Source organism: Pseudomyrmex gracilis, unplaced genomic scaffold (genome assembly GCF_002006095.1).
Source record: "Pseudomyrmex gracilis isolate BER0280 unplaced genomic scaffold, ASM200609v1 scaffold_393, whole genome shotgun sequence".
NCBI classification, from domain to species: domain Eukaryota; kingdom Metazoa; phylum Arthropoda; class Insecta; order Hymenoptera; family Formicidae; genus Pseudomyrmex; species Pseudomyrmex gracilis.
This window is the reverse complement of record NW_018020977.1, coordinates 48,506-70,942: the sequence shown is the minus strand read 5'-3', so window position 1 is coordinate 70,942 and position 22,437 is coordinate 48,506. Positions and strand designations below refer to the sequence as shown.

The window sequence follows — 22,437 nt, the reverse complement described above, 5'->3', positions numbered from 1 at the left end:
TAAGATTGTTAAACTATCAATATCAATTTTACATTAAAAGCTTGCTCTTATTAAAAAAAAAGTTTAGCGCAACAGGTAGTTGCTAAATATATCGATACTTAGAGCAATTGACTGATAATGTTGCGATAACATCGAGATGTTCGAGCAAAATTTGACAGTTCAAATATTGACTTCACGTAATTTAGAGGTGAACTCAACCGTATTTTTTTTTTTACTTCTTTTTTCACTTTAAACGCATTTTATCACTTTAGGTGCAAAACCTGTTATGCAATAAATTACACGTTATCGGATATCGAATTGGTCTAAATGGGTTAGTAAATATCAAATTTTTGTAAAAAACAAATGTTTCCCTCTTCCGATTGTAAAACTGTGGTAAACTGTGGATATTTATTTGAGCAAAAAAAAAAATAAAGTATATAATGCCGGCTAATACACTTTATTTAAATAAATTATGTACAGATATGCTCTCTTCAAGTTGGACCGCGAAGCGCGATCCAAACTACGCTTCTCACTTAAAACATAAATTAAGATGTTAATGTCTTTAATAGCAAATTGACTGTAAAGGCCATCGCTCATAATTTCGATCATTTTCCCAGCTGTGGGCTCTTCCAGAAAAAAGTTCCTAAAACTGATCCTTTTCTCGTGTCGCTTCGTTCAAGAGACGCGTTTACACACACGGACGTTGTTAGAATTATCACAGTCTGTCTATTTACAGTGGCATTAAACGATACATGATGGTCTTAATCTAAAGAGTATGCTTGCTCCGTTCTTTTACATATCTTGGTCTAATACTCTGTGTTGCGTTTAACACACGCTAAACTTGTCGGAAAACATTTATTTAAATCAACAAGCTTTTTGCAAATCAGATCTTCAAATATTTCAATTGGATTAAAAAAAAGTAATACTTTTCGCAAGCACAAGAGACTTATAAAATACCAACTTAATTAATACTAAAGAATTAGAGAGAATTTAATAGCGTACACACGCACCATAAATATATCGCTGTAATGCGTAATGTATTTACATAACATACAAAAGCATTGTACAGTATAAGAATTTGTTCTCAGACTACGTTAGATTGGGATGTAGCGAGCGATGTTGCAAAATTTTGCTTTTAATTAATGCAGAATAAAAGCATAAGATGGAAGACTGTAAGAGTAAGTGAGATAGATAATTGAGAGGAGCGCAAGGTTACGACGCGCGAAGAGAATGTAACGATGAAAAAAAAAGCTTTATTAATCTATGCTATCGAATGCCATTAATGCTGCATACGAAGAAAATTTATTTTAATGTAAGTTGTATATAACAACGTTTTTTCTTCATTTCTTGCCTCTGACGTAATTCAAGAATAACTATTTATAGAGGAAGAAACAAGAGAACGTTATTTGACTTTGTGAACATTGTAAACGTAATTTTTCAAATTCTTTAACTTCTAAAAGTTTTTATTTATGTTTTTTCACTTGTATTTTCGTTATCGTTTTATATCGTCTCTTATGTAAACGGAGTAAAAATCGGCTTTGTGTCATCGTCGGTGCGTATTTTTTTTTTTTACTATCGACGCTACTTATTTTGTATTGCATTGCTAACATGCTTTTTTTTTAGGCCATTCATGTTGAGCCAAAAAGTGCTTATTAATCGATATTAGTGCTCGAATTACACGAGGCATTGATAATATAAATTTATTTTGGCACTGACACGCGTCAAGTGAAAACACCCGACTATTCAATAATAACATTTAAAATAATTATCTTGACATCAATTTTTTTATGTAAATTGCGCGTGTGCAGAATTTAATTATATTTTTCATTTAGAAAAGATATTAATAATGTCAACCTTTATCCGTCAGAATTTTTATCTCAAAACACAGACAGAATCTGTTGTTTGAAACATTTTCAAGTCAAACACGCTGCGTAAGTAAGAGTTCTTTTTAATTTGAAGATAATGGTTGAGCTGCGGTCGAGTGTAATCAACGCGTTGTAACACGATTTTGAAGTATTGCAAAACAATTGTGTGTATAATATGCAAGTTCAATAACTGTCGGGTGTTTGTTAATTAAACAGCAACATCTCGAGTATATTTTCTGTGTGTGTTCCGCTTACTAACATGTTAAAATAACAACTTACTTTCAAAATTTGTCACTTTATCATATAAGCGCTTATAATCACGTGTGTACACACTCGAAGTATATAATATTCTTGTAAATAAATTTGTTTCATCAGATTTTATTGTGTGTGCACAAACTGTTTCTAATAATATATTTATTTAGAAATCCATAAAATATTATTTTATTTGTTTTTCACTGTCACAAACAATGCAGAGACAAAATCAAAATGTGAATGATAAAAACATCATACTTTATCTCATTTTATCCACTATCGCTCAAAATTTTAAAGTTAGATTAGAAGCTTGTCAAAAAAAAAATCAATACGATGAATACATAAAAATGAAAATTTGTCAAATTTACTTTAAGAATAGTATAAAGGACTAGTGAAAGTTTGTTTGCGACATGAAGACACACGCAGCGTAACATCCTTGATTTCGCGCTACCGCGTCTCTTAATAGTCTTTCAACAAGTTTCGCAAAAGGACACTCCGCATTAAAATCGAAACTTTGTTCTGTCTTGGTGTCGTTATTTGTTTCATTTATTTTTTGGTTTTTTGGTTTTTTTTTTCTTTTTTTCATTCCTCGTTTCGTTTTTCATAAATCATTCACCACAGCTTCAAAACTTTACAATATATAGATCACTCATTCTCAAATTTTCAAAAAGCAAATACAAATTTATTTCTAATTGTTCTTTATGTCTCTACGTATTTCTTAAAATATTTGTTAAAATCCAGAAAAATAATTTAGACGCAATGAAAATATAAATGTAATAACGTCTGTGCAGAAACGCACACGTGAAAGTCCAGCGTAGACGCGTGTTTTCATCGATTGATCGCTATCTTCACTTCGGATTTGCACGTGAATAAAATCCAAGAAGTAGATGACTACATAAAAGTCTTTTTCGAACGCTCCGATGTACAAAAAACACGAACGATCCTCGGCGATTGTCTAACGGGCAAAACCGAGAAAATCAGTGAGTCGGTCGTTCCAGTCGTGGAGCCAATGCGTGGGCCCGTGACTCGACTGGCGCTGCTTGCACGGATTGATCTCCTTCTCCGAGGGCATGTACTCCTCGCTGCGTATGCAGAAGTAGCTCTTGATGGGACTGCGACACATCGGGCACCGATCGAGTTTGCCAAAGCACGAGGCGCAGATGCAGGTATGCCGACAGGGCAGCAAGGCTCGTGACAGCGGGAAGTACTGGCACACTACGCATAGCTGTTCGCCCGCGGTGTTCCAGAGCGAGCCGTTTTCCTGATCGCCTTGACCGGATGCCACCAGGGTGCCGCGATTGCTGCTGCCGGTGTCGTTGTTGTTGCAAGGCTCGGCGAGCGCCAGAGCTGGTGAGCTCAGACCTGCCGACGACATCGCGTCGCTCTCGTCGTAGTTGCTCGAGTTGCCCGTGGCGAGGTACAGTTGCTACGGCGAGAAAATCGCGAACAAGAATTGTACAATAACAGCGCTTATAAAGAGTTGCAAATGTTCCGCGCGATACTTCAAATAATTTAACATCGCAAACATGAGTCTTTCGTCTCATCTTTATTTTTTACAATTTTTTGGAAAGAGCGAAAAATAATTTACATAAAAAAGTTGTAGATTGCTTTTCTTCAGAAAACTGAGACAAATCATTGTGATGATAATAATTGTTTGCATCAATATTGAAACTTACCTTTAGACACGATAGCTGGCCGTTCGCCTGCTTCAAATACTGCGCCAGAATCGAAGTCGGCAGCGTGCACACGCTATCCTTAATATGAACAACGTTCACCAGCGCAACCTTAAACAAAGAATCCGAGCGAAATGATAAACGATTATGAAATCGACCGCAACAACTTTCGCGAGTTTTGCAAAACTTTTAATGCGCGCGCAATGCCAAACGCACGATAATAAAAATTGTTACTTACAGTTTCATCGGGATGAGGATCCCGATTGTCTCTTCGGGTGAGAAAAATTACCAGAGGATAACAGAGCCGCGGCGGAGTGCCGAGCTCCAATTCCGGAGCCGGAAGTGATAATCTCAGCGTTTCCTCTCCGTGCGACTGTCTACTGCGATCTCGGTCAAGGAATGAACAATTATACACTTTCTTTTTTTTATATACATATACATATATCACGCGAAAAGCGCTCTAACTGAACTGTTCGGCATATGTTGAATCGGCAAATTAGCGCCAGCGTTATAATTTCCAATATGTGGTAACACGAGCGCGCTAGTTTGCCAATTTCCGTCACACTGAGTAGAAAACGGGACGGAATTTCTCAATGTTATTTTGGCCTGAATTATCGAAGTTTGATTGACGGTTTAATTCTACGGCAACTTCTCTGGGGTAATTGCTGATCCTGACGCGTTTCAATACACCTACCGATACTTTTTGTTCAATTATTGATTTCGCCAACTTGTGGAAACGTTCCGTTAAAAATTGAAAATCGGGATACTCAAATAGAACGAACAAATAAAGGATACGTTTGCGGCGGCGTGTAATATTGCGCGTGACCTTCCAGAAGAGTTCCGTTTAAGGAAGCGTCCCGCAATGTGCTCCAAGGTTTCCAAAGCGCAAGATGCAGCTCCCTGATGCTAACGCCCCAGATAGCCTGCAACGAATATTCCACTTGGCTCGACACTTCGCATTCGACTTCTGTAACAGACAGTTTTTCCTTCTTCGTCAGAAATAGCTAGTGAATTAATTAAAAAAAACAATATATCATTATCTTTAAATAACCTTAATTAAACTTCTTTGACTAATCAGTCTTGTGAATTTAAACTTCAGATTGTAAATTTAGTTAGTAAAGAACAAAATAATAAATCATTTGATGCATGTGACAAATGAAAATGTCAAGATCATAACGCAACAAGTATGTAGCTCTCTTCGAGCTCGCGTGATTGCACAACATGAATAAAGGTGAGAAATTAATTGATCTTTCATTGTTCTCACACACTCATATTTATTTAATTAGCATTTTAATTTATTCCTTTGTTTTTTTTTTTTTTTTTTTTAATCCAAAGATGAAAAATGTTGATTGATTGAGTAACGATTACTATACGCATTGCTCGCTAAATCTGATCGTTTTATGCACCAATTACACTCGCGCAACCACATATACAACTTATTATGGCGTAATCAAGTTATACAAGGCGCACATACAACGCGCGCTCGCGCGGTTACTTACACGAGACCCGGTATATAAATTTTGTTGGGTATATTTTCTTCTCTCGAAACGTCTCTTCGACTTGTCAGTGAGACGTTTCGAGACACTCGGTTGCTTAATTGCGCAAGCGGCGCGTTTTGCAACGCTCCGTAATTCACCATCTTGTACGCCGCCGCGCCGATATTTTTTTTTTTTTTTTTCCGCCGCCGGCGAAAGATCGCGTCAAATCGATCGCACAAGAATAGTCTCATGGCTTACTACGCAATAAGTCGATTGTCACAGATAGAGATGTGAGTTGTACTTTCGGCATCAGGAAATAAAATACCGTTAGGTGTGAGCGTCTATTCGTACAACGTGTGACCGCTTTAGAAACTAATAAGATAGTACTTTAAATTTATTTTTATTTCTTTTCGATCTAATTTTTGTCTTTTTATTTGTTCATTGTTACTTAATATTATTTCTCCGCGAGCGTTAAAGATGCAATGTTAATTATAATGAGAAAGAACACTCTCTCACCATTTATTCTTATCTTCCGTGTTAATTTGTGCCATTGTCGTAAAAGCTCCGTGTTGCTGTATAATCTATTTTTCATATTTATAATTTATATTTTTAATTGTTTCAGATAAAAAATTAATAAACAGTCCTGTGCTGGGCAAATATAATAACTTTATTACGTAAGTATTGTAGTTAGGCAACGAAGAATGCAAAATACATAACAAACAGTGTGTTTCTGATTCTAAGTTTATGCAAATGGCTTTGTGTAGCGCGTATTTTTATGTGTTTACAAGATGCGTAATATTCCAGCAAAAAAAAAAACACTCTATTAAAGCAGTAAAGATTAGTCAAAGAAGTAGCAGTAATATATCGTTTTACAGAGAACGTCGCTGCTGGCGTGACATTACGAATGTGCGCCAGCGTAGTACCAACCGGCGCGCAATAAAAATGCACAGAAGTTATTCTGTGACGAGCATCTCGCTAAAAGAGCTTAAGAAGATAGCGAACAGTTATAACACTGTAATTAACACGTTATAACACTTCACGACTGGTTACTAAAAAATTATTGCATAAGAAACGCTTCGATTTCTCTCTCTTTCTCTCTCTCTCTTCCTTTCTCTCTCTCTCTCTCTCTCTCTCTCTTTCTCTCTCTCACACCAACTGGTTCTATATATAATATCTACTGCGTAAGGAGATCACGAAGATTTCCAGGTCGCGACACACTTTGTTCCTTTAATCTCTCGAAGCAAATTCTGCAAGAGAAAGAGAAAAGGAAACGCGCGACATCACGCGCAGGCTAACCACGCAAGTTGTCCCCAAAGCGCGAATTATTAATAAATTTGATTGAAATGTAAGATAAGTTGTAATTTAAGAAATTGTTGACGGATTGTCTGGCACAAGTCGAGTCGAGTCGAGTCGAAGTGATTCGAGACGAGTGGAGGCCCGACCGTCGCTCGCGCGTTACCGGTAAGCTTTCACTTTCGTTCGCCTCGCTAAAACTCGCATGAGATCTCGAATGGTGTGCATGCGCACACGCTGTCAAATTCTCGCGAATTACACGTATGTTTCGTATTATCTCTCGAGAGATGATTTTGTCGTCGTTTATATTATTTACGCTAACGCCAGAGAATCAAAAGGTCTCTCTCAATCGAGAAGAGAAACTGACCTACAATTGTATTTTTTTGTCGGTGCTTCTCATGTTTAGTTTTTTTTATTAGCAATTATTATAATAACGCCTACGTTTTCCGAGAATACTTATCTCGATAAGAATACGAATCTCATAAGATGGATTCTTGAAGAAAATTCAAACGTTTTTGAAAGTGCGAAGATCTAGTGTAAATTATTTCTTCAACAGCTTAAAAATGATTTGATCTGCGAGATTTTTTCTTCATATTAAAATATTATTTCGCACCCGCATTGAGTATCTTATCATTCCGAAATATCTTTTTAAATTATTGCAAGAACTACAAAAGTGACCTACGTAAGTTTTTCAAAAGTTTTTATTTGTTATTTTTTGTTTTTATTTTTATCTCACGTATTTCTCTCTCAAATATACAGCTACAGTGACCTAGAGTCCTTACTTGTCGCCATCGCAACCATCTTTAAAACGGTCAAAACCGTTAAAATATCCGTTAACATTTTTGCTGATTAAAATATCGGTCATTACAAGTAGAAAATACGGCTAGTACTACATTTTACGGACATATACATACATATATATATATATAACGAGATGAAAAAAAAAAAAAAAAGAATTCTTTGCCTACGTGACTGAACGGCGATACCGAGCCGGTTGCCGAGAGTTTCGATCAAGGTCGTCGCAATGATCAACAAGTGGCGAGACTGAGAACGAAGAGGGAGACAATTAATTTTAATCGTCGAGAAATTCTCTATTCATTAAGTCACAAAAATACGTGTGAATTTATGCCAATTGTGACACGCCATTATGTCTATCGAATTATTTATATAAGCTACAAAAACAAAGAGGAAAACTTGATCTCGAGAGAATAAACGGAATAAACATTTTCACAAATTTTTTTACGATTAAGAACACACGTGATCTCCCGTGTCTCGAAAGTCGAAGAGAAGTGAACGCGGTGGACTGGTTCGTGATTCTAACGACTCTGACTCTGTTGTCGGCTGCTGTCGCTGGCGCAACCGTTCGCTATTATGTAATGGATTCGATAATCCTGAGCCTACTCCGAACCTACATTAGTCTCTCTTCACTGTGATGTTGGTTGTGGGACCCGTAGTTTCACAAAAAGATGCGTCAAATATATATATCTCTCTCTCTCTCTCTCCGCGTGTTTTCTCTACGGTGAATTACAAAACGCACACAAATTACATTCCGCGCTCACCGAACGAAAGGATCGGTGGTTTTCCTAATCCTTCACTTTACACAGAACGACTTACAACTGCCGATTTTAATGTAAGTAAATTAGATTTGTGCACGAATGACGCGAATGTGCGCGAATTATGGACGAACTGACCTTTCACCGATAGTCACGTCAAAAATAGCGACACATTAAAATGTTTTCTTGCGTTTTCTATTATTTTCGCGCATTATATAGCGCAAAATAATAATTCATTCGCTTTAATATTATATATTGATAATTAAATTTTGAAGTAAACGTATTTCAAAATTTAAATCGTTTAACTAAAGATAGAACTCGCGCGCGTAAAATCGATAAGCGACAAATATTACTTCTTATTGTTGTTTTGAAAAGGTTTCAAAACAACTTTATTTGCTTTTTATGGAAATATGTGATTTATTGCGTATAATAGTTTTTTTTTTGGTATCTCTATTTTGCTGTTTGTGTAATTTATGTTTGGCACATATTTTATGTATGTGAATAATTCATATGCATTTTCATTGTACTTGGAAGTATGCAAAACAAAGTCGAACAATAAATATAACTCTCATAAATTAATAAATGAAATAAATTCGGTTGTAGGAGTCGTTTGCAGGATGTTGTGCAGAGAATGTGCTTAATAATATATATATGTGTACACATATATACGTCGAAATAATTTTTTTCCTCCATATAGGATGCTGGATTTGCATCACGTATATATGAAGGGTACCGTCCTAAATAATTCTAAAATATTGCGAAAAAAACTCGTCAGCCAGGAGTCGAATCTGGAATCTCCGCCTTGCCTGTTAGGCCATCGAGGCACTTGGAATTTGTCTCGCAATACTTAGCACATCTATCGAATAAATTAATCTAATAAATTAAAAATATAACAATTAATTTAATCTAATAAATTAAAATATAAAAAATATAAAGAGTAATAAAATTCTATAATAAAGTAAAAAACTTTCAACAACTCCGCTGGTGTTATTTAAAAGTAAAACACGAATATTTCTTGTTTATTCTATCTTATCCATTGTTTTCACCAGATTACAAGAAAACGTGCTTATTCTAGTCGAGCGTGTTACATGTGCGTGCATATACATACGTGCATAGACACATGTAGGTAGCAATGTCGGAATTAAGTAGAAAAAAATCGTACCGAAAAAAAAAAAAAGGAAAAAAACGCGAATGACGTGAGACTCGGGCCCGATTGACTAAATGACCATGAAACATGAAAGTGCGTTCCACATTCGTCGATCTTTCAGCTATAAGTCATTTTCCAAACTCGTTTTTACGACCGTGCACTATTATTGCTGCAATTCAGATTCCTTTTCGTTTTCTGGTTTTACTGCTCCGCGTTACAACATGAGAAAAGTGTATTGTCCGGCCAAAAATCATTGTATAACAAATAAACTTTTTATAAGTCTCTTGATAAGTGTCACTTCACAACAGCGGATTCAGAGTTGTTATTGAGAGCGTAAAACTGGTTTTTTAAATGCGACAACTTTTGAAAAGCTGTACGCGAATCAAAACTGATCGTAAGTAAATTTGTTGTCGGTGATTTTAATTCCATTAAAATAAAAAAAAGTTTCTATATATATTTATACATGTACTGAATATATATTTATGTGTACGAAGCAAGTACGTGTATAAAGATGGCGGAAAGAGAAGAAAGACTCAGAAAAGATTTAGAGGAAATAAAACGGATACTGCGAATCCTAACTCCACTCTGTAAGCCGGATTATAATTATTTATAAAGAGACAGATACATAGAAAGGATTCTAGCGAAAGAGCTAGATGTAGGATAACAAAATTTGTAGAAAAAGCGCTGAGAGAGATAGGGAAAGAAAATTAAATGTCAGAGCGCATTAAAGAAAAAGAGAAGGAAGGGAACAATAGAGTAATAGAAAAAAAGAGAGAGATTTTTAGAGAGGGGTTTAGTTCCGAAAAAAATAAAGATACTACGAGGAAGGAAGGGATGATCGGTGTAATAAGAAACAGAGAAAAGAAAGAGATTAGGTAGACGCTCAGTGGATAATGGAATAAGAGGGATACACATCTGACACTCGACTTTATCAGAATTAATCTCAAGTTCACATAAATAGCTTCAATTGTTCGTAAGTACAGTTCACGCGTTCACAGTTCTGTTATCTTCGTCACGTTCTTCTGCAGCCAGTGACCCCGACCAATGTTACACGCAACTACTCGCAGTGCGTACATAGCAACTAGATAAATAAATCCGTGCATTTCTCTCCGACTACACCCGATGTCGTTGCACCTACCGTTCTGTCAATATTACGACATTCAACGGAGTTTTTTAACCGTTTCAACATCCGCTCTTGAACCTCGATCTTTTAACGAGAAAAATTTCCAGAAACAGACCGGAGAGCTGTGTATAAACCCGGTCGCTCGATAACGGATCTGCATTGGTCAATTGAACTAGCAACTTCATCAGTGCTAAGTCGTTAAATAAAAAAGTTTCTCGAACACGAGACGTTTCTTTTACGATTGGCAATCCGGCTCGTGACACTGGTCAGTTTCTCGACCAGGCGAGACACGCGCTCGCGTTACAAACCGAAACAATATTACGATAAAGAAACGACAGACAGAAGCAAAAACTTCCGATGTTGATTTCTTCTTCGTTTTCGTGACACGACGAACGGAAGGAAGACAGCTTGCTCAGATTACGTTGACTTAAGAACCATCCGATGCAACTGCCGTCCGGTGAATCCTGATTGTGCAACACACTTAGGATCGGATTACGCGGCGTCCTCAAAAACTGAAGACTGAGAGAAAAAATACTTCATCGTGTAACCTCTCACGGTGGTTTGTGTGACGGCCAGCCACGAGAGCGGAATTTGAAAACGACGCCCTTGATTTCGAGCGAAATAATCGATTTCGTGGAAGTACACGCGCTCGCGTATGATATTGTACGGGCAAATAAAATAATTCAAAAATGCTTGTCAGGCAAATACTGAGAAGTGATTGCCGGATGTTATGCAATAATAAATTGCTACAAGATCTCGACGATTCCAAAACGTTTCGACTGTGAGTCGTCTTCAGTTTTTTGGTACAACGTACAACTCGAACTACAACGAAAAATAAGCAAAGTTAGGTAAATTAAAAACCTACAATGTAGAGTAATTATGTAATAAAAAACTATAAATATCAAATGTACTTCGCATAACTTGTAAAACTTTGTGGCCACAGAAATCGAAAATAAAATAACATTAATTGAAGATAAAATAATGTTCTATTAAATTCGTTCTGTTTTACGGCAACATTTCGAAACTTTCTATTTAACAATAACAAAAACGATTTTAACAAATAAATAACAAAAAAGCAGCAAGAGTCAGCGTCGTTGAACACTTGCTCAAATAAACACACACATTCGCACATACTTCAATCTTCTCGTCAAAACGTAAATAAAGCAATTTTATCTCCAGATTAAACAATTTTATCTCCGATAAGTGTTTTCTCTTATTCAAAGAGCGAGAAGGTTCAAAATAAGCCACACATGTGTTACAAGATAGTTCGCCGTGTCGTTTGTTTTTCAATCGAAAAAAAAAAAAAATAATACAGCGTCATGAAAACAAACATCGTAGTTAATCCGGAGAAATGAATTTAATTGCGAAATGAAAATTCAATATAACTCTTCTGTAAGAAACATCGCGAGCGATTGACAATTGATAAAAGTCAAACGGCTTGCAATGACCCGACTACAACACGCGGTCAAGGTGGCTTGTTTCGTAATTTAGTTGTGTGCTCCCATCGTGCTGTGCTGGCACCTGGCATGCCAATTACACGCGACGCTCTCGTCTTTTTCTTGTTACGCGCGTCTATCAAGATAACCCACTTTTCCGTCATCACGAGACATCGGCGTGTCGAATCTCCGGAGCGTCGGAAAACGCGACCGAAACGAACGCGACGCGGAATTTTGTTTTCTTTTTTTTTTTTTTTTTATTTCTCTTTGGTCAATCAACGGTCGGATTTGCAAATCTCTCTTCGTTCTTATATGCAAATCTCTACTTTGCGCAACCCAAAAAATTTCTAAGAAATTTGTTAGGCAATTGCAGTCGCGCGCGAAGTTTTTTTCCATAGACTCTTACATATTGCTCAAGACAAGAAACTAAAATATTAAGTGTTGTACTAGGAAATATATATACGTCTTATATTTCAGCGCTCAAAAGTCCTTGTAACGGATGACGTCAAGTTTTTTTCGAATATTTGAGAAAAAAAAATAAGACAACATCTGTTACAAGGCACAATTTTGCGAAAACGAGCGAATATTCGCTTTCGCCGTGAAACACGACGCAGCGTATCAACATCCCCCGAAGTCGGATGGGAAATTAATTGCCGAGTATAGACGCAAAGTGTATAAGGACTTACCGGCGTACGTGCTCTTGAAGCTCTCGTGTAGTTTGAAGGTGAAAGGAATGTGGACCTTCATCATCTCCATTTGTGGTATGCGCGGCGCATGCGTTATCACACCACCGCTACCGCCAAACATCAGGTCATCGCCGTGAACGCGAAGCACCATCATATTTCTACGGAAATAGAAAAAGCGTTTATTTATCGATCGGCGATTATAGGGTAAGAAAAATGACGATTTGACAAAAATCATATTTCAAAATCGTACGTGCACCATCGACACAGCGCAACCTACACTCTCGCGCGCACCACTCCTGACTCTTCTAAGTAAGTGCTCGATGAATTTTTAATGTCAAAGTTGATGTTCTACAGTAGTTCTTAAATTATATGCACTTTTATACAGTCGGTAAGTTAATGGTTACCTAAAGGTCGCGCGTTCAAAGCAACACGATACATCAACTAGCACAAATGCTTTGCTAAAAAAAGTTCAGAAGCATTCACAATCTCTACGAAGAAATTAGAATAATCTGATTAAGAAGAGGCTCTTTCTCGATATTTTATCGGTTAAAAAGACCGGAAAAAAGCAAGGACAAGGAAGTAATACAGTGTCAAAAAAGTGTATTTTTTGGTTTATGTAATTGTTTAAAAAACATTTTCACTGTTTAAAAACATTTGATTCAAAACATACCGTCACTTTCTTATTGAACGAAAGTATTTGAATGTGCGTTATGACGTACGATAAAAATTCGACACCGAAGAAATATTTAAGATGATCAAACTAGATAGTTCAACGCAATTAATAATACGAGCAATTTTTTTATTTACAGCGCTACCGATTCAAATCAAGTGTCGACTCGAGTGTCGTGCAAAACTGTCAGTGACCTTCTGGCCTTGAGACGACGTGATTGTGACAGAAGTATTCATCAGTGAAATGATGTGCGAAGCACACAAAAGATTCTGGATCGTGATTTCTTTAAATTATTTTGATATCTTGAATGTTTGATTCCAATTCACGCCAACGTTAACAGACGAGAGACGTTTTATTCCTTATTTTTCATACATTTGCATATTTATATTCCGTTTACATTTGCATTTTTATTTATGTATTTTTGACTACAAAACGTTGCATTTACATGTTAATGTTACTTATATTTAAGGAAAATGATAAAGTTGTTTGTGGACGTTGTTAAAATGAAAGTATAATCAAGATTTTACTTGATAAATTAATCTGATTTATTCAATGTTAATTTTGCAAACGTCGTTGTCATTATCAAACGAAAGGTTTGCTTTATATAGTTTTATTATGAAGTATTTATCACTGCTTTGAGTCGTGAAAAATGTGACGAAAGTTGTACAATGTCACCTGTCGATCAAATGTTGCGATTGATGAATGACATTTCTCAAAGTTTTGATTGTAATTCCTATATATTTTTCTTATTATGTCTCTTTATTTGTGTTCCTTTAAAATATAAACCTTTGTTAGATGTGTTTTATGTTTCTTTAAAAATGTAAATTTTTGTTAGATCTGATTGCGAGGTGTAATGGCTTATGTTAAATTTGTTTCGCCAATTTGTCGAGTTGTTGTTGTTGTTGTTGTTAGAACAAGAGACGAGTATTTAACCGGAATGTTAATTCGCACTGGTTATAGCCGATTTAAGATGGAATCTCGAACCGCGATCGGCACTCGTAACGGTTCATCCATCGATGACGTCGCTTCGCTTTTCGACAATCAAACGGGAACCGGTATTTTCGATATTCGTCCCGTGATTTTACTTCATCCGATGTTATGTTCGAAGCGGCGTTCAGCGAAAGCTAGCCGAGAAAGAGAGCGCGAGACACGGCGGAAAAAAAAAAAAAAAAAAAAAAACAAATTATTGCTGCTCGCAATTTCAAAGTTTCACAATTTAGAAATATAATGCGACTTGGCGACTTTCTTTAAAGAACAGAGACTTGTGGTACACCTACTTTCGAGATCTTCTCGCACACGAAAGCGGCTGCGTCACTCGAGAAAATCAGAGATACTTATCGCCCGTCGTTTCCATTCGCGGAACTGTCGTCTTTAAATTGCCAACTCTCAATCGGCCGAAAGACTTCCACAACTGTGCATACGGAGACGATTATGCGGAAAGAAAACAATTTACATCGCAAGTCCAATTCCGACGTTCCTAAATCGCATGAGCGCTCATCCGATTTTCTCTCGTCTTTTTCGTTAAATTCTCAGAGAGGTCCAAAAATCACAGCGAATGTTTTCACACACACACACACACACATACACACGCAATAAATCTTTATTTTCTTTGTCATACGTACGAACAATAGGATTTCTATGAATACGTAACGGGTACAATGTTTAAAAAGGTTGAGTAACGAATAAATGAAAGCAAAATATAATAATTTATGTTAATGTTCATCTTTTGTTGCTTTCATTATAAAACTTGTTTATGCATGTAGCATTCTCGTTCAAAATAAACTTTTTTAAAGGTCATTTTGTATTTTAGTCGCACAATTGCATTGTGCCCCAAGACGGAAGAATCGTGCGATTTTGAGCGTTCAAATTAGTCGTAAGTTAATCAGCAGAGATTTTTTTTTTTTTTTTTTGACGTCCATGATGGTCCACCAAAGTATGAGAGTGATATTTTGTCGTGAAAATTGGGCTATTCGAAGCTTATTGGCCGTTGCAAGATCGCAGAAACCAGAACTTTGACAAACTTGCGATTTCTGCCTTCTGATCGTGCGATCAGCTGTTCGCGTTTGTAGAACGATCTTTAAGTCTCTTTTCCTTTATATATAAATAATTCTCTTTACGTGATAGATTATATGCAAAATTGCACTGTGTGCACAACTATTTACTTTGTTCAAAGTCAGCTTTGAAGTTTTGATACGCGAACAACAATTGTTTTCCACTTCAACATTCACATATGAAATTCAATTAATACGTGTATTCTTGTTGCTGAGCGACGATCTCACAACAATGTCAATGCATATTTATATAACGTGCATATTCAGTTAATATAAATGCATATTTATACAACAAGGAAGAATTCTCTTTCTTGAAAAATTACTAAAAAAATGTGCAAAACAAAAATGGAGCAAGAGATTGTGGTGCAAAAACAAGTTTAAATACTTTTCAAACACAGAGTTTGATGTAATAAGTGTCGACGTATAAATTGGATCGTTTTAAATCGCAATAAAATTTATGTTATATTCCACAAAAACATCATTATAACGCGAGATAAATGCGCGAACGTTAATCTCTTATTAGTATACAGCCAAGACGCAAGAAAGATATTAGTCACGCCACGCGTTTGTTCGCAAAAATTAAGCTGACAGTTGAAAGACACACATTTGTATAATAATACCACATCAGGGAGAACGAGAGACTCGGCTATGACAAATCGTCAAACGGCGCGATAAGCGTTCTTTACTCGCGATTGCGTTTTCCGAGAACAGTCGCGGAATTGCTACAGATAACAGGCACTTATTGTTAACACCCGTTATCGCGACACATGACGCGCACGTCTTTCTCAATAAAGCCAAAACAAAATTCTTCGTTAATGTAACAAAATCGTAGTAACTGCGCAGTGCTCATTCGGATTGAGCAAATCAATGAAAGATTACGACTCCAATAAGAACCGGAGGTTGCGACGTGTGGAATATTTTTTTTTTTTTTTTTTTTAATTGAACAAAAGAGTAAATTCTTCGCGTTGTGTTCAACGCGCACGTCTTTGCTAACGTATCTCTTACAGCTGCGCGTAATCAGCGGATGTACGACGAAAGGAAGATGAAGAGAAAGGAGGTAATGTTGAGATTGCTGTTGTACGTACCTCATGATAAAGAGAAAGACTCCGCAGAAACATATCAACACGGCGAGCACCGAGAAAATGTTAGACAGTTCCGCCACGGACACCAGCATCGCCGTCATCGTGTCGTGTCTCCGCGATTTCCGTCCGTCGCCGTCGTGTCCTCAACAACACCAGGTGGTGCGCCGCCCGCACACATGCACACACATACATAGGACGTACGCGTACATGCGCGAAAATATCACAACGACGACGACGACAATGACAACGATGACAACGTCAACGACGCCGTTTCTTCCTCGCTTCTCTATCTTTTGCCGCGCGGCGGCACTTCCTTCTCTTCTTCTTCTTCTTATTCTTCTTCCCTTTTTCTCCTTGTCGTCTGCTTCTCGACGCCGCTCAATTTATCAACTGTCAACTGTCCCAGCCTTGTGTCCGTTATTCGCGCGATCGTTTTCCGCTGTCCGATAGTGACACGGGCGCTTGACAAGCGCGCCGTTGTCGGCACCTCGTCATTGACGTCTGCGCGACGACGTTTGCTTATTCACGACTCGCGCCGTTCCGCGTGGCAGACGACGAAACGAGTGACTAGTCGCCGCATTTTCTGACACACAAGCTGTACACGCGATCGACCGGATCCCCCGTGCGAAGAACCTGGAGCAAGTGGCGATGGTGCGAGCGAAAGAAACGCGCGACGAGAACTCAGCCCCAGTACGCAATGCGCGAGTGACGCGCGAACAAAACGATCGAACTCACCACTTGACAGTCACGACGCAACTGACCAGGGGGCCAGGGGGTATGAACTACAGTAAGAACTGTCAGTGCGCCGGGATCATACGTGAGCGGAGGGGACCACCATGTTTCTCTCGACCACGTGACTGATCCCGACAGACACGTGCTTCTCGCGGGGTATTTAGCGCGGGGGGCCCGTGCCGTATATGGAACTTATATTTAATAATTTTACATAAAAATTCTTTCAATCTCAAACGTCGAAGTGACAAATAAGAATTTTTAATTACACACAAATTTATCGGCACGAAATCAAACGTCATATTGTTTTGTGCTACATGTGCACGGAGTGTACGAAATATTATAAATTTTTGCACAAGTGTTCTAGCAACATCTGAAACAAAAACATTAGTGTGTTTCTATCATATTTTACAATAATGTATATGACATTTACCAACAATTGTGATATATGCAAAATTTTTTATTTTATTTTTCAATTTTAATGGAATATATCTGAGACATCGTTAAAAAACCAGTCCTATTAATCATAAAAAATCTCGAAAACAATTTGTGGAACCGGCTTGAAATGATTAATAAATGTTTACGTGTGTGCGCTGCTATTAGCGCTGAAAAAAATTTTTCAAGATAACAAAACAATATGCAAAATATATGCAAAATAAGCATGAATATCAAAAATATATAAAAAAATAATTTATTCTAGATTCTCCGATTATGCGATGCATAAAGAAAAAATTGTAGATTGTGAATTTAACTTATAGTAGAAATTAATAATACGGTGGGACAAATTATATCATACACAAGTTGTAGTTTGATTGATCAAAACTATTGCAATTATTTGAAAATTACAAATAGATCTGCATACGAAAGAGAAAGTACAAAAAAAACGTAAATTTAAAATAACAATACATATATCCGTATATATTAATATATATATATATATATAAATAAGAGCGATGCAATAAATGAAAACGTGCATTCGTGAACACAATGATAAAACTTACGGTGGCCAACTTAGTGTGGCCAAGTCGCTAGAAATGCCGCAATTATTTCTGGAACATACCATTAGCTGAATACACCTCAAACTAGCGACATCTGGGTCGAACAATCACCTTGGAGGACATTTCAATCGAGTTCGACGTCGAATGATTCGATATATCTGCTTCGCGTGTCTGTTGTTCTCATTGTTGTTCCTCGAGAAGTTGCCGCTATCGACAGGGGAAGTGAAAATGTCAAAGATGCTCGCGGTAGATTTCGAAGTCTTCGGCATTGTGCAAGGTAAAAAAAACCGATCGGCTCGACAAAGATTGACGACGGATTTTAACACTGTTGATTGAATCTTATGTTATTAATCGTCATATTATTTTGTCTTCAAGGTGTCTTCTTCAGAAAGGTGAGTAAATCGAATGTATTATTCGTCAAAGAACTTGACCAATTAATCAATCGTGAAGAGCCGCACCGGAAATGCAATTGACAACAAACTCACGCGAGAACTTTGCGACATCTATCGGATTTGTGTTGACCCCCTTTCCGGAGTTATCACAATTCTGTATTATCTCCCGTGAATGCAAGCGTGCATCTTTTTTATCGATGTTTCATAGTTGATGCAATTTTCAAGCTCTTTTTCTATTTTGTCGGTAGTTCACATAAATTTTAATTATATACATAGACACAACTTTATATTATAAATACATTAAATATATAGAAAATTTATATTTTTATCAAGAATATCCAGTCCAAGTTGTATAGCAAGCGTAAGACGCGAATTAATATATCGAATAACAATTAAGCTCTTTTACCGCCAATAAATAATATTTTATTTATGTGTTTGCGAATAAATAACAGTACACGCAGAAACGCAGCCAGGAGCTGAATTTAAAAGGATGGTGCATGAACACGTCGAAGGATACCGTGGTCGGCCATTTGGAAGGAGACAAGGATAAGGTCGAGGAAATGTAAGCTTCAGAAGTGTGTCATCGAAAACAGCTTCAAAGTGTGTCACTGATGAAAAAAAAAAAACAAACAAAAAACACAAATATCGTTCTTTCCTTCTCTGTTTTAGGAAACAGTGGCTTCGTCACACCGGAAGTCCACAGTCACGGATTGATAAGGCGGAATTCCGCAACGAGAAAGAAATCTCAGAACCGTCCTTCACAAATTTCGAAATTCGAAAATAGGAATATATAATCGAGCAAACAAAAAATAAGTATTTTACGATGACCATTAAAAACTAAAGAGTCTCGTCAAATTAGTTAATATTTATATTTAATGAGACAAATATTAATTTATATTTAATGTTAAATATTTATCTTCACGGTGGTCCTGCGATGACACGTAGCTTCTAATTTCGGTGAATTTTTTTTGATAGGTCGGAGTGAGTTGAAATTTTTTTTTTTTGAAATTGAACGTCATTATTTATATAAGAGTCAGTATATTTAAATAAATAGTAATGTGATATTTAAATATAGTTGTGTACGTCGCACACACACATACAATCTCTCCTGGCGCGGAGATATTATTCTTTTTTATTTCCACAGTTTGCATCTCTCTTTCTCTCTTTCTCGGTCGCATCTGTGGCCTCGTTTTCCGGAATAGGTGTGCACTCACGCAAAGTACGTACATACAACGCTATGTATACGTAACGTGGAAGCGAGAGAGGAGCAACTATAGGCGCCTGGTGATCTCGCCAGCGTCTTTCCGCAAGTTTCTCATTAGTCGGCGAACGAGCGCGATGACGAGCGCAGTTCTCCGAGATCTTTCTCCGAGCATCTTTCCGCGTACCGTCGCGTAATCAAAGTGCATCCCTTTCTTTTTCTCGTTCTCTTCGGTAGAGAATAATATTATCGTTCCACCGGAGAATGCGCCGTGACTCTTCGAGTTTCAGTTTTACGCTCATCGTCGCAAGTCGATCTCCAATCTCTCGATCGATCTCGCGATCGGATTACCGAGAGCCGAGAGAAACGATCAAATTCGCCGCGTACAGACGTGACGCATGCAATGATCGACGAGGAGAGAATGTGACGGGAATAGAAGGATAAAGCAGCATGAGATGTTTTGAGAGCTTCTTCAAGCACACCTGGCGGCCGCAGCAGGTGTATCAGGTGAATAAAATTTCGCACGTTTCCGCGTGTGTTGTTGTCAATATTTTTGTTTTATCACGAACGCTCGTGATCAACGCGCGGGTGTAATCGTTTCGGAAAAATGTGTCGCGTTGCGCAGAACACGCATTTTGATATTATTTATTTTGTTCGCGAAACGTTCGGTGTTTTCGTTGTGTTAATGTAGCGCGAATATTATCAGGTAACGACGCAGATATTGTTGTATTATGCATATCGTCGGTTTTAAATATCTTGATTTTTATAGCTGAATTTAAAATAAATTTTGTAATATTCATAAGAGATTCAAACATATGTTACAACGCACTTTAACATATGGTCGCTTCACTTTATTCTGCTTTTTTTTTCTTTTTTCTTTTTTTTTCTTTTTTTTTGCTTCATAATATACCGCTTTTTATTTCAAATATCTAATATTACGTACTAGATGATGTATACATTTATAGAAAACTACTGGACAAAAGAGATAAATACGTGTGCATTCTCTGTAATATAATAATACACGGAAGTCGCAAAATACCGTGTTGCGCAAGTGCCCCATCACTCGCGTGATTCCCTTCCACACCGGCGCGGCGCAGATATGTTCGCAATTATTGTTCGCAAAAGCAGAAACACGACACGGTGTGTTTTCGAAAAAAAACTTTGGAGACTGCGTCGCGCAAATCTTTCCCTTTCTTCACGGGACACTGAAAGCAAAAGTAATAAAAACGCTTATTGCGCGATAGTAAATCGCAACTAGCGATCGAACCTATTGAAAACTTCGTCATTGTTGAGATACTTAAATGTAAACCTCTCTCCCAACTCTTCGAAGTCTCTCCGAGACTCGCGTATTTATCATTATACATGTATATATGTATATGTATTTGCAGTTATCCATAGTTACCTCACGGTTGCGCGTGAAGTCAGCGCACACAACCGGTTTCTTTGCTTCTACGAATAAATATGTCTAGCATATTTCCTGTATTTTTTTTTTTTTTTTTTTTTTATCATTATAATAGCGCATAGTGCGCATCTTAGGTTTGTTCGCGTCGCATGCCCCAACATGCTCCTATTCGCTCCAACGCGCTGTTTTTTTAATTAAACTTTAATGAAACTTCAAAACTTTTTTAATAAACTTTTTCAATAAAAAAAAGTCGCACTCAGTGCGCACTGGTGCAGCCTATCGAATTCGCTGTTAAGGCGCGTTTGGGGCGAGTAGGAGCATGTTGGGGCATGCGACGCGAACAAACCTCTTATGTCTTCAGTGTATACTCAAGTAAATTAAATAAAAACCCATGATATTTTTATCCACTTTTTTACCGCGACCTGTTTGATTGCGTCCGCGTATCAGTAGCGTGCAAAAGTGACAGGCAAAGGTATGTCGAGATATCTAACAACTAACCAAACAATTTTACGTATCAGTCGTTAATTTGAGGTAATTCCCGTTTACGCAATGAGAAAAAGTTAACAAACGATGTATTCTTTCTTCGAAGACTGATGTAAATTATATAGCGCTCAAGGTATCGCCGATTTTTTTGTAGAACATTTACTTGTATACGCGCAAACACATTTCTTATTTAAATTTTTCATTTAAATTGTAAAAATATTACAACAGTTACAAACTACTGTTATATATAGACTGCTATTTATATATAAATATATGTAATAATAGTATTAAAAAATGTGTAATACATATAAAAATAATATCGCATAATTTTAATATTTTCTTATCAAATAAACAACCTAGAAAATTATATATAAATTGAACTACATATATAATTACTAAATTAAATTATATATATTTTATATTAAACTATATACATGTATGTGTATAGTTTTTGTTCACATTTATATTTTCGATCGATCAAAGGCTGCGAGATACTAATAGATTTCGATGATAGAAGGGGAAAGAATCGGCTTATTTGTTAGTTGGTCGCGGGGTCGCGGTTGATAAGCGGTGATAATGACTTTCGCTCGACGAAACTGTTCAGTTCCTACGGCGATTTGAGCGAGCAAGTTGTGCCGACGAGAGCTCTCTTTACTTCGTACAAGACAACGCGCACAGTATAAACATTATTATCTCGCACGTAAAAAATCTTCAGTTCAAAAGTGACAGCTTTGAAATTCGTGGATGTTTTTTTTTTTTTTATATGACGCAACAGTACTTCAAATATGAACGGTGGCAATCGTCGCGATAAAAAATGAGCACACTTTCGATAACGTGAGTATAAATTATATGACGTGCGCGACGACTATCTATAAAGAGATAAGATTATTAAAGCAAAAGAAAAAGAGTTAATATTCTATCAAAATTAGAAAAAAAAAAAAAAA

At 37.0% G+C, this 22,437-nt stretch overlaps 3 protein-coding genes and 1 long non-coding RNA gene across 5 annotated transcripts in view; 2 read left to right on the top strand and 2 right to left on the bottom strand.

Annotated features, from left to right (window-relative positions):
• Positions 1 to 417: 417 nt before the first annotated feature.
• LOC109860471 (cell growth regulator with RING finger domain protein 1-like) lies at positions 418 to 18,133 on the bottom strand. 2 transcript variants are annotated; one of them, XM_020439567.1, is made up of 7 exons: positions 18,078 to 18,133; positions 16,292 to 17,390; positions 12,486 to 12,643; positions 4,565 to 4,736; positions 4,008 to 4,149; positions 3,773 to 3,880; positions 418 to 3,522 (listed from the first exon to the last, which is right to left on the bottom strand). In XM_020439567.1, exons 2-7 carry the CDS (start codon positions 16,387 to 16,389, stop codon positions 3,052 to 3,054), a joined length of 1,149 nt encoding a protein of 382 aa, XP_020295156.1. In that variant the 5' UTR covers positions 16,390 to 17,390; positions 18,078 to 18,133; the 3' UTR covers positions 418 to 3,051. The 2 variants fall into 2 exon arrangements, with proteins under 2 accessions (XP_020295156.1, XP_020295157.1); XM_020439568.1 differs by lacking the exon at positions 18,078 to 18,133 and having other exon boundaries at positions 4,008 to 4,146; positions 16,292 to 17,902.
• LOC109860474 (acylphosphatase-1-like) lies at positions 18,007 to 19,439 on the top strand. Its single transcript, XM_020439573.1, has 4 exons — positions 18,007 to 18,292; positions 18,391 to 18,407; positions 18,860 to 18,969; positions 19,077 to 19,439. The coding sequence occupies exons 1-4, from the start codon at positions 18,160 to 18,162 to the stop codon at positions 19,189 to 19,191; spliced, it is 375 nt and encodes a 124-aa protein (XP_020295162.1). The 5' UTR covers positions 18,007 to 18,159; the 3' UTR covers positions 19,192 to 19,439.
• Positions 19,440 to 19,505: 66 nt separating this feature from the next.
• Positions 19,506 to 22,437, top strand: part of LOC109860465 — a 4,897-nt gene continuing 1,965 nt past the window's right edge. The window contains exon 1 of the mRNA XM_020439556.1: positions 19,506 to 20,115. Coding sequence (XP_020295145.1) covers positions 20,059 to 20,115 — 57 coding nt within the window. The 5' untranslated portion in view covers positions 19,506 to 20,058. The remainder of the gene's footprint in view (positions 20,116 to 22,437) is intronic.
• The window catches only part of LOC109860466, a 3,271-nt gene continuing 1,154 nt past the window's right edge, over positions 20,321 to 22,437 (bottom strand). Inside the window, exon 3 of the long non-coding RNA XR_002250826.1 lies at positions 20,321 to 20,813. This is a non-coding gene — a long non-coding RNA (uncharacterized LOC109860466). The remainder of the gene's footprint in view (positions 20,814 to 22,437) is intronic.